The following is a 17,500-nucleotide window of genomic DNA, read 5'->3' on the forward strand; positions in this document are numbered from 1 at the left end:
CTTACACACCCAAGGAAATGCTGATCGCCACGTTGAGTCAGGAAGCAATTTTCTCCAGGCTGGTTTGGCCAGGGATCCTAGAGGCTTTTTGCCATTTTCTGGGCATGGAGGAAGGGTCAATGGGTGTGTGTGGGAGGGGAGATATCTGTGAACTTCCTGCATTATGGAGGGTGTTGGACTAGGTGACCCCAGAGGTCCCTTCCAATGCTATGATTCTAAGCATACTTGATTGGAAAGAGAATATGTCATGTAAGATGTTCTTCTCTTTTTGTAAGAAAAAATTCTTGTTGCCACTGAAGTCCTCAATGGAACAGGGTGATTAACACATGGAATTCACTGCCCCAGGAAGCGGTGGTGGCTATAAGCATAGAGAGCTTCAATAGGGGATTGGATAAACAAATGGAGCAGAGGTCCATCAGTGGCTCTTAGCCACAGCATATTGTTGAAACTCTCTGTCTGGGGGCAGTGATGCTCTGAATTCTTGGTGCTTGGGAGGGGCAACAGCGGGAGGGCTTCTAGTGTCCTGGCCCCACTGATGGACGTCCTGATGGCACCTGGTTTTTGGCCACTGTCTGACACAGTGTTGGACATGAGGGGTCATTGGCCTGATCCAACATGGCTTCTCTTCTGTTCTTATGTCTGGGGCAGTGATGCTCTGTATCCTTGGTGCTTGTGGGGGCACAGTGGGTGGGCTTCTAGTGTCCTGGCCCCACTGATGGACCTCCTGATGGCACCTGGTTTTTGGCCACTGTGTGACACAGTGTTGGACATGAGGGGTCATTGGCCTGATCCAACATGGCTTCTCTTCTGTTCTTATGTCTGGGGGCAGTGATGCTCTGTATCCTTGGTGCTTGTGGGGGCACAGTGGGTGGGCTTCTAGTGTCCTGGCCCCACTGATGGACCTCCTGATGGCACCTGGTTTTTGGCCACTGTGTGACACAGTGTTGGACATGAGGGGTCATTGGCCTGATCCAACATGACTTCTCTTATGTTCTTATGTCTGGGGCAGTGATGCTCTATTTTCTGGGTGCTTGGGGGCACAGTGGGAGGGCTTCTAGTGTCCTGGCCCCACTGATGGACCTCCTGATGGCACCTGGTTTTTGGCCACTGTATGACACAGAGTGTTGGACTGGAGGGGTCATTGGCCTGATCCAACATGGCTTCTCTTATGTTCTTACGTCTGGGGCAGTGATGCTCTATATTCTGGGTGCTTGGGGGCAGTGGGAGGGCTTCTAATGTCCTGGCCCTACTGATGGACCTCCTGATGGCACTTGGGGGTTTTTGGCCACTGTGTGACACAGTGTTGGACTGGAGGGGCCATTGGCCTGATCCAACATGGCTTCTCTTACGTTCTTAAGTCATGTCATCTTTGTAATTTGTTTGAACAGCATTTCCCACGTAACCTAGAAACATGGCACAGCAGAGAGGAACTCTGAATATTGATAGTCTTAGGGTACTCAGAAGCTCCACACTGCTTTTAAAAGGACCAGACTTTTTAAAAGGGGGGGGGGAGGGCTGTGGCTCAGTGGCAGAGCCTCTGCTTGGCATGCAGAAGGTCCCAGATTCAATCCCTGGCATCTCCAGTTTAAAAAGATCAGGGAACAAGTGATGAAAGTGTGAAAGACCTCCACCTGAGACCCTGGAGTGCCATGGAGAGGAGCTATAGCTCAGTGGAAGAGCCTCTGCCTAGCATGCAGAAGGTCCCAGGTTCAATCGCCAGCATCTCCAGTTTAAAAAGATCAGGGAACAAGTGATGAAAGTGTGAAAGACCTCCACCTGAGACCCTGGAGTGCCATGGAGAGGAGCTATAGCTCAGTGGAACAGCCTCTGCCTAGCATGCAGAAGGTCCCAGGTTCAATCCCCGGCATCTCCAGTTTAAAAAGATCAGGGAACAAGTGATGAAAGTGTGACAGACCTCCACCTGAGACCCTGGAGTGCCATGGAGAGGAGCTATAGCTCAGTGGAACAGCCTCTGCCTAGCATGCAGAAGGTCCCAGGTTCAATCCCCGGCATCTCCAGTTTAAAAAGATCAGGGAACAAGTGATGAAAGTGTGAAAGACCTCCACCTGAGACCCTGGAGTGCCATGGAGAGGAGCTATAGCTCAGTGGAAGAGCCTCTGCCTGGCAAGCAGAAGGTCCCAGGTTCAATCCCCGGCATCTCCCAGTTAAAGGATCAGGAAGTAGATGATGGGTAAGAATTTGCCTGAGACCTGGGAGAGCCCGCTACCAGTCTGAAATTCAGACTCTGTATACAATACTGACCTCGGCAGACCAAGAGTCCGGGTTCATTGTAAGGCAGCTGCATGTGTCTGCATGGCCACGTGTTCAAAACCTCAACAGGTATTCAAACCTGAAATGTTGTATAGATTCCAATGCAATTTGAGATCACTCTCTAACACACACTGCTGCACTGTCATCTTCTCATCTATCACTCTTTGGGATGTATGCAGCATCTTCTAGGGCAAGGGTGTCGAACTCATTTGTTATGAGGGCCGCAACTGACATATATGAGACCTTGTTGGGCCAGGCCGTGTGTGCACCTATTTAAGATTAACTAGCAGAGATATGAACTTTTTAAAAGAAACAGTCAAACACGACTAAAGACTTTAAAAAAAAAAACTTAAAAGAAAACACGCTTAAAACATTAGCACTTGTTGGGTCTTAAAGGTGCCTTCTTCGTATTTCTCCCATGGGATCCAGGGAACGGGGCAAAGGAAGCTCTGGCTCTTTCCTGCCATCCCCAGGGATCCAGGAGGGGGAGGAGCCTCAGCCAATAGAAGGAAGAGAGGCTTGCCTCAGTAGCTCTGCTGTGAGATTGAGAGAACACGGCAAAGAAAGCTATCCCCTCCCTTTCTTCCTCAAGGGAGGAGCCCCAGCCAATGGAGAAAATAGAGGCTTTGCTCGGTAGCTCCTGTGCGACTGAGCGAGCCTGGCAAAGCAAGCTGTGCTGCAGAAGGAAGCAAAAGAGAGGGAGAAGGAAGCAGATGACGGCCAGTTGCTTGGGGGCCTGAGAGGAGCCCTCCGGGGGCCTGATTTGGCCCTGGGCCGCATGTTGGACACCCCTGGTCTAGAGAGTTCATTTTGGGATGCTTGGTGCACAGGCCCATCTGCAGAGCTTTCAGAAGGAAGGAGCCAGAACAATACAAAAAGAAGGGTGCTGTCCCCTTTTTTGAACAGCAGAGGGTGCCAGAAGTCAATGAAAGCGCCAGTTCTTGGGCAGAACTGTTAGAAGCTAAATATTTCGCCTCCCATGTTTGCAAAGTCAAATATTGCAACACCTGAGCTAGCAAACATTCAAAACTGCATCACACGATTCAGTCTTTGAGATGGCCTTTGTAAGAACATAAGAGCCCTGCTGGATAAGACCAGTGGTCCATCTAGTCCAGCCTCCTGTCTCACACAGTGGCCAACCAGTCCCTCTGAAGGGCCAACAACAGGGCAGAGAGGCCGAGGCCTTCATAAGAACATCGGAAGAGCCCTGCTGGATCAGACCAGTGAGGGTCCATCTAGCCCAGCCTCCTGTCTCTCACAGTGGCCAGCCAGTTCCTCTGGAGGGCCCACAATAGGGCAGAGAGGATGAGACCTTCATAAGAACACAGGAAGAGCCCTGCTGGATCAGACCAATGGTCCATCTAGTGCAGCATCCTGTCTCACACAGCAGCCAACCAGTTCCTCTGGAGGGGCAACAACAGAGCATAGAGGCCGAGGCCTTCATAAGAACATCAGAAGAGCCCTGCTGGATCAGACCAGTGAGGGTCCATCTAGTCCAGCCTCCTGTCTCACAGTGGCCATCCAGTTCCTCTGGAGGGCCCACAACAGGGCATAGAGGCCGAGGCCTTCATAAGAACACAGGAAGAGCCCTGCAGGATCAGACCAGTGAAGGTCCATCTAGTCCAGCCTCCTGTCTCACAGTGGCCATCCAGTTCCTCTGGAGGGCCCACAACAGGGCATAGAGGCCGAGGCCTTCATAAGAACATCAGAAGAGTCCTGCAGGATCAGACCAGTGAGGATCCATCTAGTCCAGCCTCCTGTCTCACAGTGGCCATCCAGTTCCTCTGGAGGGCCCACAACAGGGCATAGAGGCCGAGGCCTTCATAAGAACATCAGAAGAGCCCTGCAGGATCAGACCAGTGAAGGTCCATCTAGTCCAGCCTCCTGTCTCACAGTGGCCAGCCAGTTCCTCTGGAGGGCCCACAACAGGGCATAGAGGCCGAGGCCTTCATAAGAACACAGGAAGAGCCCTGCTGGATCAAAGCAATGGTCCATCCAGTGCAGCATCCTGCCTCACACAATGGCCAACCAGTTCCTCTGTAGGGCCAACGACAACAGGGCGTAGAGGTTGAGGGCCACCCCTGATGTTGCCTCCTGGCTCTGTGCTTCAGAGGATTCGTGCCTCTGAATGTGGACGTTCCCCTCGGCCATCGTGTCTAATAGCCATTGACCATGTTTTCATAACTGGTTTTCTGTGGATTTTTTAAAATGTATATGTTAGCTTTGATTTGGGGTTTTAAAACCATGTTTAATTGTTAACTGCCATCGTGGCCCTGATACAGCAGGAAATAAATAGGTTTGCCACTTTGTGGCCACAGCAGAAAAAGTTCCAGCAGCACATAAGAACACAAGAGAAGCCATGTTGGATCAGGCCAGTGGCCCATCCAGTCCAACATTCTGTGTCACACAGTGGCCAAAAAACCCAGGTGCCATCAGGAGGTCCATCAGTGGGGCCAGGACACAAGGAGCCCTTCCACTGTTGCCGCCCCCAAGCACCAAGAATACAGAGCACCACTGCGCCAGACAGAGAGTTCCAACAATAAGCTTGTGGCTAATAGCCACTGATGGATCTCTGCTCCAGATGCTTTATCCAATCCCCTCTTGAAATTGGCTATGCCTGTAGCTGCCACCACCTCCTGTGGCAGTGAATTCCACGTGTTAATCACCCTTTGGGTGAAGGACTTCCTTTTATCACTTCCAACACGACTGCTCAGCAATTTCATTGAATGCCCACGAGTTCTCATATTGTGAGAAAGGGAGAAAAGTACTTCTTTCTCTACTTCTCTATCCATGCATAATCTTGTAAACCTCTGTCATGTCACCCCTGCAGTCAATGTTTCTCAAGCATAAAAAGCCCCAAGTTGTTTAACCTTTCTTCATAGGGTAAGTGTTCCAACCCTTTAATCGTTCTAGTTGCCCTTTTCTGCACTTTCTCTAATGCTATATTTTTTGAGGTGTGGTGACCAGAATTGTACACAGTACTCCAAATGAGACCGCATCATCAATTTATACAGGGGCATTATGATACTGGCTGATTTGTTTTCAATTCCCTTCCTAATAATTCCCAGCACGGCGTTGGCCTTCTTTATTGCAATCGCACACTGTCTCGACATTTTCAGTGAGTTATCTACTACGACCCCAAGATCTCTCTCTTGGTCAGTCTCAGCACATTCAAAACTAAACAAAATTTGTGGTAGGAGATGCACTTTCATGAGTCTCTGCTCACTTTTTCAGACAGCCAAGTGGAAAAACATCTCTCCTTGCAGGGCTGTTTTGTTTCTGTCCTTTCCTTCCTCAACTGACAGCTGAGTCTTGGAATCACTTTGAGAGCCAGTTTGGTGTAGTGGTGAAGTCCATGGACTCTTATCTGGGAGAACCGGGTTTGATTCCCCACTCCTCCATTTGCAGCTGCTGGAATGGTCTTGGGTTAGCTATAGCTCTTGCAGAGGTTGTCCTTGAAAGGGCAGTTTCTGTGAGAGCTCTCTCAGCCCCACCTACCTCACAGCGTGTCTGTTGTGGGGGGAGGAAAGTAAAGGAGATTGTGAGCTGCTCTGAAACTCTTGAGATTCGGAGTGGAGGGCAGAATATAAATCCAAATATTCATCTTTTTCTTTGAGAAGAAGATCCGGCAGAGAGTGACCTGTCCAACCCGGTTTTGCAGCTGAATGCCGCTACGCCCAGAAACAGATGAAAACCAAAAGTAACACAAAACAGAAGTGTATTTTACAGCTTGGTACTTTGTACAGACATTGTGGGCGAAAACAACTTTTTCCAACAAAGGTGACACACAAAAGCGCGGCAACCCTGCTATCTATCTTAACACACAAACACAATTCTTCCATCAGAGGGGACTGGGGGTAGCTGGCCATTTCATCCTTAAAAGCAGAAGGTTCTATAGCATCGGGTGGGAGAGGGGCAACACAGGACGTGACTTCAGGTGGGGAATGAAGAATTAAAAACTGAGAATGCATTTTTAAAAATATATCTGTACAGAGAGGGGCGGGGAAAAGCTTTCCCCCAAGCGGAGAGAGATCCTCTGAAAACCTCTGAGCAAGACAAAGCAAAATGCAAGCAGAATGTGGTCAAAGACACGTTAAGTATCCCCTTATGCAGCATCGTTCCGTTTTAACAAGACTTCAGCAGCAGAAGGTTCCAGGCGATTTCTGTCCAGCCCTCTCAACAACTAAGCCAGTTCCTCTCCTCTTTGGCACGACGAAGGGACGCTCTTCCGCTGGGACGCCTGCGGCTAATAAACTCCTGGGTCGATTCCGCCTAGCCAAAGCCCTTCAACAACCAGCCACTCCTTCGCTTTTGGGGCGGGCAGAGGGATGCTTTTTTCCCTTGGGACACCTGTGTCTAATCAGCTCTCTCTCGTTTCTATCCGAAACGAGGGACAACACAGGACGTGACTTTAGGTGGGGAATAAAGAATTAAAAGTGGGAATGCATTTTTAAAAATATATCTGTACAGAGAGGGGCGGGGAAAAGCTTTCCCCCCAAGCGGAGAGAAGATCCTCTGAAAAAAACCTCTGAGCAAGACAAAGCAAAATGCAAGCAGAAAGCTCCTCCAGTATTTAGAGACGCTCCCCTCCTCGAAATGAAGACCCAATTTCTCCCCGTTTCTAACATTCTGGCAGTGGTGGCGGTGGGGAAATGAGCAACTTACAAAAAACAGCCCCTCATTCTGAATTTCATCAAAAGCCATTAACGTGTTCTGACAAGGGTCATTCCTGACATCCCAAGAAGGCATTTCCAATTCGGACTTCACCTTCTGCCTGTTTCTTCTGGTTCTCCTCTTACCTTCTTCTGTGCCTGCCTGCCTGCCTGCCTTCCGGGCCTCCGTCTAGTCATGTCTACAATGCAACACACTAAACAGACGCACGGCTTCTCGCGGGGAACCCCGGAAGATGTAGATTGCTAACAGCTCTTCTGCGCTCCCTTTGGCTCACGAAGCGGAGCACGCCCAAAACCCACCCACCCCCTGGAAAAAAAGCACAGTTCCCAAGGATTCCTACGCAACGCCATGGACGTTCAAAAACCAGCATCTCTTTAGTGGCAGAAACAGACCCTGGGCTCGGCAGAAACTAAAAAGCTTGCAGGGGTTTTTTTTGTTGGAATGGGGTGGAATTCTAGCAGGAGCTCCTTTGCATATTAGGCCACACCCCCACCAATGTAGCCAATCCTCCAAGAGCTTACAAAAGAAGAGCCTTGCAAGCTCTTGGAGGATTGGCTACATCAGGGGTGGGTGGCCTAACACGCAAAAGAGCTCCTGCTAGAATTCCACCCTTTGGTTGGAAAAGAGAGAGGAGTTGAGAAAACATGGAAATCTACAAGGCCTAGAATCATTGGGCAGATGGTTGAGAAAGGACCTGGAGCCGAAGCGAAGTCAGGACTTCGGGCATCGGAGCAAAACAAAAGATCCCAAACCGGCCTTCCCGAGCGATGGCCATTTCAGTTCTGGGACTGACAACTTGGGGGGTAAAGCGTTCCTCCGTGCAAACATCGTTTGCTCCTTGCTGTGACCAGTCTGATGCTCAGCGACGCCTCCTCTGAACCCTTTGCCAGGACACTTGGTCTTGCCCGCCCCTTTCTCCTCCCAAACTCCGCCGCTTGCTTCTGAGGAGGCAAAGTCCCCAGCACGGCTGGCCGAAGGGAAAGAGCCAGGAGTCCACGGCGCCTCTCCGTGCTGCCCGAGGTCCTAGAAGGTGTTTTTGATCTTGGCCGCCACCAGCATCAGGATCTCGCAATCTTCCTCTGCCAGTTGCTGATGTCTTGGAGACCTCACACCACAACTCCCCATGGCGCGGCTCTGCGTTCTCACAGCGCTTCCGTGCCTCTTCTGCTGTTCCTGTGTAGGGGAAGGGGGAAAAAAGGGGGGGGCGGGGATTTTCATCAGCCTTCAGTGCATGAAGTGTTCTCACTCCTCCTAACCCCGCCCCGTCCCCAGTCCTGTTTAGGGAAGGACGGTGGCTCAGTGGTTAGAGCATCTGCTTGGGAAGCAGAAGGTCCCAGGTTCAGTCCCCCGGCATCTCCAACTCAAAAAGGTCCAGGCAAATAGGTGTAAAAAACCTCAGCTTGAGACCCTGGAGAGCAGGGGAGGGACGGTGGCTCGGTGGTAGAGCCTCTGCTTGGGAAGCAGAAGGTCCCAGGTTCAATCCCCGGCATCTCCCACTAAAAAGGGTCCAGGCAAATAGGCCTGAAAAACCTCAGCTATAGACCCGGGAGAGCAGGAGAGGGATGGTGGCTCAGTGGTAGAGCCTCTGCTTGGGAAGCAGAAGGTCCCAGGTTCAATCCCCGGCATCTCCAACTAAAAAGGGTCCAGGCAAGTAGGCGTGAAAAACCTCAGCTTGAGACCCTGGAGAGCAGGGGAGGGATGGTGGCTCAGTGGTAGAGCATCTGCTAGGTAAGCAGAAGGTCCCAGGTTCAATCCCCAGCATCTCCAACTAAAAAGGGTCCAGGCAAATAGGCCTGAAAAACCTCAGCTATAGACCCGGGAGAGCAGGAGAGGGATGGTGGCTCAGTGGTAGAGCATCTGCTTGGGAAGCAGAAGGTCCCAGGTTCAATCCCCAGCATCTCCAACTAAAAAGGGTCCAGGCAAGTAGGCGTGAAAAACCTCAGCTTGAGACCCTGGAGAGCAGGGGAGGGATGGTGGCTCAGTGGTAGAGCATCTGCTTGGGAAGCAGAAGGTCCCAGGTTCAATCCCCGGCATCTCCAACTAAAAAGGGTCCAGGCAAGTAGGTGTGAAAAACCTCAGCTTGAGACCCTGGAGAGCAGGGGAGGGATGGTGGCTCAGTGGTAGAGCATCTGCTTGGTAAGCAGAAGGTCCCAGGTTCAATCCCCGGCATCTCCAACTAAAAAGGGTCCAGGCAAGTAGGCGTGAAAAACCTCAGCTTGAGACCCTGGAGAGCAGGGGAGGGATGGTGGCTCAGTGGTAGAGCATCTGCTTGGGAAGCAGAAGGTCCCAGGTTCAATCCCCGGCATCTCCAACTAAAAAAAGAGTCCAGGCAAATAGGTGTGAAAAACCTCAGCTTGAGATCCTGGAGAGCCGCTGCCAGTCTGAGTAGACAATACTGACTATGATGGACCAAGGGTCTGATTCAGTAGAAGGCAGTTTCATAGGTTCATATAATTTAGGGGAGGGACAGTGGCTCAGTGGTAGAGCAGCTGTTTGGTAAGCAGAAGGTCCCAGGTTCAATCCCCGGCACCTCCAACTAAAAAAGGGTCCAGGCAAATAGGCGTGAAAAACCTCAGCTTGAGACTCTGGAGAGCCGCTGCCAGTCTGAGTGGACAATATTGTCTTTGATGTCTCTGATTCAGTAGAAGGCAGCTTCATATGTTCAATCATGGTCTGTGTCACACAAGAAGAAGAATTGCAGATTTATACCCTGACCTTCTCCCTGAATCAGAGACTCAGAGCGGCTTATAATCTCCTATATCTTCTCCCCCCACAACAAACACACTGTGAGGTGGGTGGGGCTGAGAGAGCTCTCACAGCAGCTGCCCCTTCAAGGACAACCTCTGCCAGAGCTATGGCTAACCCAAGACCATTCCAGCAGGTGCAAGTGGAAGAGTGGGGAATCAAACCCGGTTCTCCCAGATAAGAGTCCACGCACTTAACCATGACACCAAACTGGCTCTCTCTGCTTTGGAAACAGAAAGTGACCCTGTTCTTGCAGCCAATGACACTTCCCAAAACTATGAAGTCCCTCGAGCAGATCTCTGCCTCCAAGTCACCTCCGTGCCGTGCTGAAGCTCAAACTTGTAGAAGAAAGCCCAGGCATCTCCCAGATCAGAGTCGATCTTCACCGTCCGATGGAACCACTCGCGAGCCTTGGTGATTTTACGCTCGCTCCAAAAGAGCCTGGGAGAGGGAAGGGTTAAGCAAAGGAAGACGGGTGATCACTCTCTGAAAATGCCTTTTGCAGTACACACAGACACAACCTTACGATTTAAAACGTTTTATTAGTTTTCTAGAAATTGAGGGCAAAGGGTAAGAGGGGCGAGAAATGATAGTTACAAATCAATCTTAGTCTGCATATAGTATACTTTCATAAAATACAAGTCGACATCTAAAATACTAAATTGTCACACACTATTATCTCTTAACTTTACATCATCAATATTTTAATATTTTTATATTGTAAGCCTTCTTATTAAAATACCTATTCAAATTGACATTTCCAACAAAGAGAATCTTATAGTGCAAAACACAGGGGAAAGGAGATAGAAGTTCACACCAACGAATCTTAAGAGTCTTGAGTATCTAGCCAAATACAGAATTTCAACCAATATTTTCTTGGGGTTTGTAGAATCTTTCGTGCTCAAGTGCCGTGTTCTACTGGAGAAAGTTTTCCTTCCAGACGTTTCGTTCTCAGCTGCGGAGAACATCCTCAGTGGCGTTGCAGCCGGAGCAGGCGCTCTGACCTTCTTGGCTGTTGTGCATTGAGTCACTGAGGATGTTCTCCGCAGCTGAGAACGAAACGTCTGGAAGGAAAACTTTCTCCAGTAGAACACGGCACTTGAGCACGAAAGATTCTACAAACCCTAATAATAATAATAAATAAAATGATGTTACCAGCCGTGAAAACCTGAAATCTTTGATAATATTTTCTTGCTTCCTCACACAGACATAACCTTTATTGGCATGACAGGAAAGAAATACACGATCCAAAGGAACTTCAAAATGGGACCTACAAACCACAGTAATTTGCAAGCCCAACCAGCATGGGAATCCTAGGTTACGTGCAAAACTTAACTAAGAAAAGTAGAGGGAGATATTCCCCTGCCTGACTCCCATATTTAATTTCTTGCTCATTCACTGCTAGGGCCAGAAATTCTGCAACCTGCTCAGTAACTGAGCAACATTCGTCAGCCAACACAAACTCTATCCTTTTGTTTGTCACCAAGTTGGGGGTTAAGAGGAGAGGTTGAATCAGGCGGCGGCGGTGATGGGTAAGTAACGGACAGTTAATAGAATGTGTTGTACAGAGTCAGGTTCTCTACCACATCTTCACAGTCTCTGTTCGTAAGGGATACCCTTGTATCTGCCAGAGACCACGGACAGACAATGGAAATATGTTGAGTCTGTGTCAAGAATGCATATTTCTGTAACTTAATGGTCCCTTTGACAGAGAGCAGGTCACCCATACTCTGCTGCTCCCCCCTCTTTTACAACCTTTGGGTAAGTAATGAATCCATCTGGCCCAAGGATGTTTATGCTACGGCCTGGCTGGTACCACATTCATGCTGCCTGTCCCCCAGGATCACACAGACAGTCTTATCTGGGCTAAAAGAAGAGTGAGAAAGGGAGATGTTTTTAATAGCCTAAATTCCTTAGCAATAAAAGAGATAGCGTGTAGTAACCTTTGAACCCGTGACTCAAGCTGCATCTGTATGATACCCTTTGACGTTATCCTATATAGAAACTGTGTAACACTGTGTACATCATTACTTAAGAACATAAGCAAAGCCATGTTGGATCAGGCCAATGGCCCATCCACTCCAACACTCTGTGTCACATAAGAACATAAGAGAAGCCCTGTTGGATCAGGCCAATGGCCCATCCAGTCCAACACTCTGTGTCACATAAGAACATAAGAGAAGCCATGTTGGATCAGGCCAATGGCCCCTCCAGTCCAACACTCTGTGTCACATAAGAACATAAGAGAAGCCCTGTTGGATCAGGCCAGTGGCCCATCCAGTCTAACACTCTGTGTCACACAGTGGCCAATATATATATATATATATATATATACACACACACACACACACGCACACACACTGTGGCTAATAGCCACTGATGGACCTCTGCTCCATATTTTTATCTAATCCCCTCTTGAAGGTGGCTATGCTTGTGGCCGCCACCACCTCCTGTGGCAGTGAATTCCACATGTTAATCAACCTTCGGGTGAAGAAGTACTTCCTTTTATCCGTTTTAACCCGACTGCTCAGCAATTTCAACGAATGCCCATGAGTTCATGTATTGTGAGAAAGGGAGAAAAGGACTTCTTTCTCTACTTTCTCCATCTCATGCATAATTTTGTAAACCTCTATCATGTCACCCCCGCAGTCGACGTTTCTCCAAGCTGAAGAGCCCCAAGCGTTTTAACCTTTCTTCATAGGGAAAGTGTTCCAAACCATTAATCATTCTAGTTGCCCTTTTCTGGACTTTTTCCAATGCTGTAATATCCTTTTTGAGGTGCGGTGACCAGAATTGCACACAGTATTCCAAATGAGACCGCACCATCGATTTATACAGGGGCATTATGATACTGGCCGATTCCAAGGCTTGTGTCCTTGGTAAAGCTTCCGAGTTTCTTAAATAAAGCAACTTTTGATTCAACAACAAAAGACTGATTATCGGGAAATACCGATGCTTGACAGTCTGACCAACATAAAACTTCGGCACTGATATGGGTTTATTAGATTGGAGAGGAATTAAGCCATGCAAATTTGGGAAGGGGGAAGGTCCAAGAAGAGGGGTGAGCAGCATTTGCCCTCACCCGATATATTGGGAGAAAACAGGGAGAGAGTAAAACAAACACTGCGAAGGCAGCCGCCCCTGAAAGGTTATTTTCATCTGCACAGCCGATTGGCTCTCCGGCAGCCAATCAGAAGCGCTGCTGGGCAAGTTTCCCCCACCTGACTCCACCCACCTTCTCTAACACTCGGTAGGCACTGACAAAGGTGTGGCACCCACGGTCGGGGACTCCTCCGCTAGGGATTCGGGGTTCGCTATCTGAACGTAAATCCGAACATGAAGTTGGTTGCCTCGCACCGAATCGGACCACTGCTCCATCAAAGTCAGCATCCTCTGCTGTGATTGGCAGTGGCTCTCCAGGGTCTCGGCTCTTACACACTGCCTCCTACTGGAGAGGTTGGGGACTGCACTTGGGACGTTCTACATGTAAAGCAGATGCTCTGCCTCTACATGCCCCAGTGAGCCAGTTTGGTGTAGCGGTTAAGTGTGCGTGGACTCTTATCTGGGAGAACCGGGGTTTGATTCCCCACTTCTCCCCTTGCAGCTGCTGGAATGGCCTGGGGTCAGCCAGAAGAAGAAGAAAAAGAAGATGATATTGGATTTATATCCCGCCCTCCACTCCGAAGAGTCTCAGAGCGGCTCCCAATCTCCTTTCCCTTCCTCCCCCACAACAGACACCCTGTGAGGTAGATGAAGATATTGGATTTATATCCCGCCCTCCACTCCGAAGAGTCTCAGAGCAGCTCACAATCTCCTTCCCCTTCCTCCCCCACAACAGACACCCTGTTAGGTAGATGAAGATATTGGATTTATATCCCGCCCTCCACTCCAAAGAGTTTCAGAGCGGCTCACAATCTCCTTTCCCTTCCCCCCCACCCCGCGCAACAGACACCCTGTGAGGTGGGTGGGGCTGGAGAGGGCTCTCCCAGCAGCTGCCCTTTCAAGAACACAGAGCAGCCTACAATCTCCTTTCCCTTTCTCCCCCACAACAGACACCCTGTGGGGTGGGTGGGGCTGGACAGGGCTCTCCCAGCAGCTGCCCTTTCAACGACAGAGAGCGGCCTACAATCTCCTTTCCCTTCCTCCCCCACAACAGACACCCTGTGAGGTGGGTGGGGCTGGAGAGGGCTCTCACAGCAGCTGCCCTTTCAAGGACAGAGAGCAGCCTACAATCTCCTTTCCCTTCCTCCCCCACAACAGACACCCTGTGAGGTGGGTGGGGCTGGAGAGGGCTCTCACAGCAGCTGCCCTTTCCAGGACAACCTCTGCCAGAGCTATGGCTAACCCAAGGCCATGCTAGCAGGTGCAAGTAGAGGAGTGGGGAATCAAACCCGGTTCTCCCAGATAAAAGTCCGCACACTTAACCACTACATCAAAGAGAGCTCTGGCAGGAGCTGTCCTTGAAAGAGCAGCTTCTGTCAGAGCTCTCTCAGCCCCACCCACCTCACAAGCATTGTTCCCTCTAAGTTGAGTTAGTGTGTGAGCTAGCTCACAGATTTTAAGCCTCTGGCTCACACATTTTTTGTCTTAGCTCACAAAAAAATAGCCCCGGAGCAAACTAATTTATGCAGCAGCTCACAACTTTAATGCTAGTAGCTTACGATTTTAACATCAGAGCTCACAAAGCAGAATTCCTGCTCACAAAACTCCACGGCTTAGAGGGAACATTGCTCACACAGGGTGTCTATTGTGGGGGGAGAAGATAGAGGAGATTGTAAGCCGCTGTGAGTGTCTGATTCAGAGAGAAGGGAGTTGTCCTTGAAAGGGCAGCTTCTGTCAGAGCTCTCTCAGCCCCACCCACCTCACAGGGTGTCTGTTGTTGGGGGAGTAGATATAGGAGATTGTGAGCTGCTCTGAGACTCTGATGCAGGGAGAAGGGCGGGGTATAAATCTGCAATTCTTCTTCTTCTTCCATCAATGGGAAAGCGCATGACGATACTCACTTGGCCACCGCCAGGAGGACGTGAGGGTCATGCTCACACTTCTTCAGGGCATCCACGCTTTTGGTTTTCCTCTGGGGTCGAGCCTCGAGGAAGATGGCTTCTGACCACAGGATTCCTGAAAGGAAAGAGGCAGAAATCAGCATCCCTTAAAGACTAGTTACTGTCGCCAAGAGAATATATAACACCGTGCCAAAAAGTAATTTGTGTTTTGAACATATTGTAACTATTCAAACAGTGTGCGTCAATTATACAGTAACAATATTGGAATCCACACCTGAGGCACAATGAGAATATGAACACCAACGGGTGTCAATTCTCACACATAAAGTCTCTTTCTTGTAGTTCTGATGAGAACCACTGGGATGGACTGAAAGAAGCGCGGCAGCTGTTAAACCCCTGGGGAGCATCTGCTCTGCTTTATTTAATACAGGAAGGCTTTTGTTCCAATTGATGTGCTGTTCTGACAAAGTCTGACTGAAACCTGTGAATTTAAGGGGAAGTGTTTGTGAGTTTCCTGCATTGTACAGGGAGTTGGACTAGATCACTGTTTCCCATTTGCAGGGTCGGGACCTGGTATCGGGCCACGGAAGGCTCACTACTGGGTCACAAGAAAAGCCAAAGCTAGCCCCGCCCCCAGCAAAGCATGACCTCTGCTCTGCTTCCTTCCTTCCACCGTCTCTGTTGTGCAGAGAAAACCTAGCCTTGAAGACTGACACAGGCTGCAAAGCCTGAGCTCCATTTGGCTTCCTTCCTTCCCATCTCTGTGTTGTGCAGAGAAAAGCTAGCCTTGAAGACTGACACAGGCTGCAAAGCCTGAGCTCCATTTGGCTTCCTTCCTTCCCCTGTCTCTGTGTTGTGCAGAGAAAAGCTAGCCTTGAAGACTGACACAGGCTGCAAAGCCTGAGCTCCATTTGGCTTCCTTCCTTCCCGTCTCTGTGTTGTGCAGAGAAAAGCTAGCCTTGAAGACTGACACAGGCTGCAAAGCCTGAGCTCCATTTGGCTTCCTTCCTTCCCCTGTCTCTGTGTTGTGCAGAGAAAAGCTAGCCTTGAAAACTGACACAGGCTGCAAAGCCTGAGCTCTGTTTGGCTTCCTTCCTTCCCCTGTCTCTGTGTTGTGCAGAGAGGAGCTGGGCTGCCTCTCCCTCTTTCTCCCCCTCTCCCAGAGTTTGAGAGAAAAGCTGGCATCCACTGGCACTTTAGATCCATGAAGTGTTCTTCAAGGTATGAGCTTTCATGTGCTTAGCAGTATGTTCTTTAGGGGAGATTTCCTCTGGAGGTCTGGGTGGCAAAGAAGGGGCGTGTGTTTTTTTCAGCCGGGAGGGGTGGGGAGTGGGCATTCCAGTAGCTATTTTTTTTACCAAACGACCCCTGGGCAGAATTGTTGATGGCTGAGGGTAATTTGATCGTAAGGCTTTTCCCCCCTTTGTTCCCTCTTCTTTCTTTTTCCCTCTGCAAGGGATACTCTGTCTGTATTCTTTGTGCTGGGGGTGGGGGGAAGCAGCAGTGGGAGGGCTTCTAGTGCCCTGGCCCCACTGGTGGACATTCTGGTGCTTTTTGGACATTGTATGAGAGAGTTTTGGACTGGATGGTCCACTGGCCTGATCCAACATGGCTTCTCTTATGTTCTTTCTTTCCATGTCTTTCTTTTCTTTTCCTTTCCTTCCATTTCATTCTTTCCCTTTCTTTCTTTCTTTCCTTCCATTTTTACTGGATGAAACTTTTCTGTTCATCATACTGTTGTTGCAAACATAGGAGCTCTGTCAATGAAAAATTGGCACCCCCAGTTGTAGCCAGCTGGCCTTTCTATGAGATTTCTGTGTGAGTGAGAGTTAGAGGTGTGGGGCAGAAAGAGATTATTGGCGATACTGCTGTATATCTCAACAGCACTGGAAGTGATGATACTATGAACCTGGCACTATTTTACTGGTCCTGCTTTTAACAGCTGTCTGACACCAAAATTAAACTCCTCCTGTAGATATTAAAAAGGATGAAAGAATTTCGCTGGCTAAATATCTGCACAACAGGTTCCTTTAAAAGGCATGGGAAACACAGCCAGTAAAAAGCTGCAAGCCCAATATCCTTTTTGGGATAACTGCAGAAAAGCTTGTATGAACTTTATATAACTTGTAATTAATTCATTAATTGCAGTACAATTCTCTGCTAACTTTCACAGCAATTTCCCAGTGTTTCAGTCAAGGAAAAGTATGAAAAACAGCTGTCAAAAGATTTTCTTGAAACCAAGAAACTTGGTTGTAGCTTTAGGAAGGGTTCCAGTAGAAGCAGCTGAAGTAAGGGCCTACTAAATGTGTCAACATATTTTGAGGTACAGCAGCTGCCAGGGCCCAATGTGAGTGGTACACACCACTGGCATTCCTGATGGCAACAGAAACAGCACTCCCAACTGCATACACTGGCCAGTGCTGTTGAGGAAGGGGTGCGTAGGTGGTGCAGGCAACTGAACATGGGCATTAGGTGTGCTTGCGAACTGGAGAAGAACACACAAACAGATGGGTGCATGCAGGTGTGAGGGTGGAAAGAGAGGACTATGGGAATGTATGAAAAAGTTGCAGACCACCCACTTTCCACCCCCATTTTGGCTCAGCATGAGTTTCAGAGAGATTTTTCTGAAAACAAAGTTACTTCAGAAGAAGCCGCAAGTTTGGGGGAGTGCCCTGGAAGTGACATCACAGGAAAAGGTGGAGTTTTGGTTCAGTGAGGAAGTGACATCACTTGGCCCTAGACCTGGAAGTGACACCACAGGAAATGACATAATTCCTGTCTCCTGGCTCCACCCCCAAAGTCTCCTG

The 17,500-nt window shown here is 49.2% G+C and overlaps 1 protein-coding gene across 1 annotated transcript in view; it reads right to left on the reverse strand.

The window, feature by feature from the left end:
* Positions 1–7,968: 7,968 nt before the first annotated feature.
* Positions 7,969–17,500, reverse strand: part of LOC132567780 (pre-mRNA-processing factor 6-like) — a 79,726-nt gene continuing 70,194 nt past the window's right edge. Inside the window, 5 exon segments of the mRNA XM_060233470.1 lie at positions 7,969–8,015; positions 8,018–8,041; positions 8,044–8,219; positions 9,994–10,131; positions 14,694–14,808. Of these exon segments, the coding sequence (XP_060089453.1) occupies positions 7,969–8,015; positions 8,018–8,041; positions 8,044–8,219; positions 9,994–10,131; positions 14,694–14,808 (500 nt within the window).

The sequence above is a fragment of the Heteronotia binoei genome, chromosome 2, assembly GCF_032191835.1.
Source record: "Heteronotia binoei isolate CCM8104 ecotype False Entrance Well chromosome 2, APGP_CSIRO_Hbin_v1, whole genome shotgun sequence".
Lineage (NCBI taxonomy): Eukaryota > Metazoa > Chordata > Lepidosauria > Squamata > Gekkonidae > Heteronotia > Heteronotia binoei.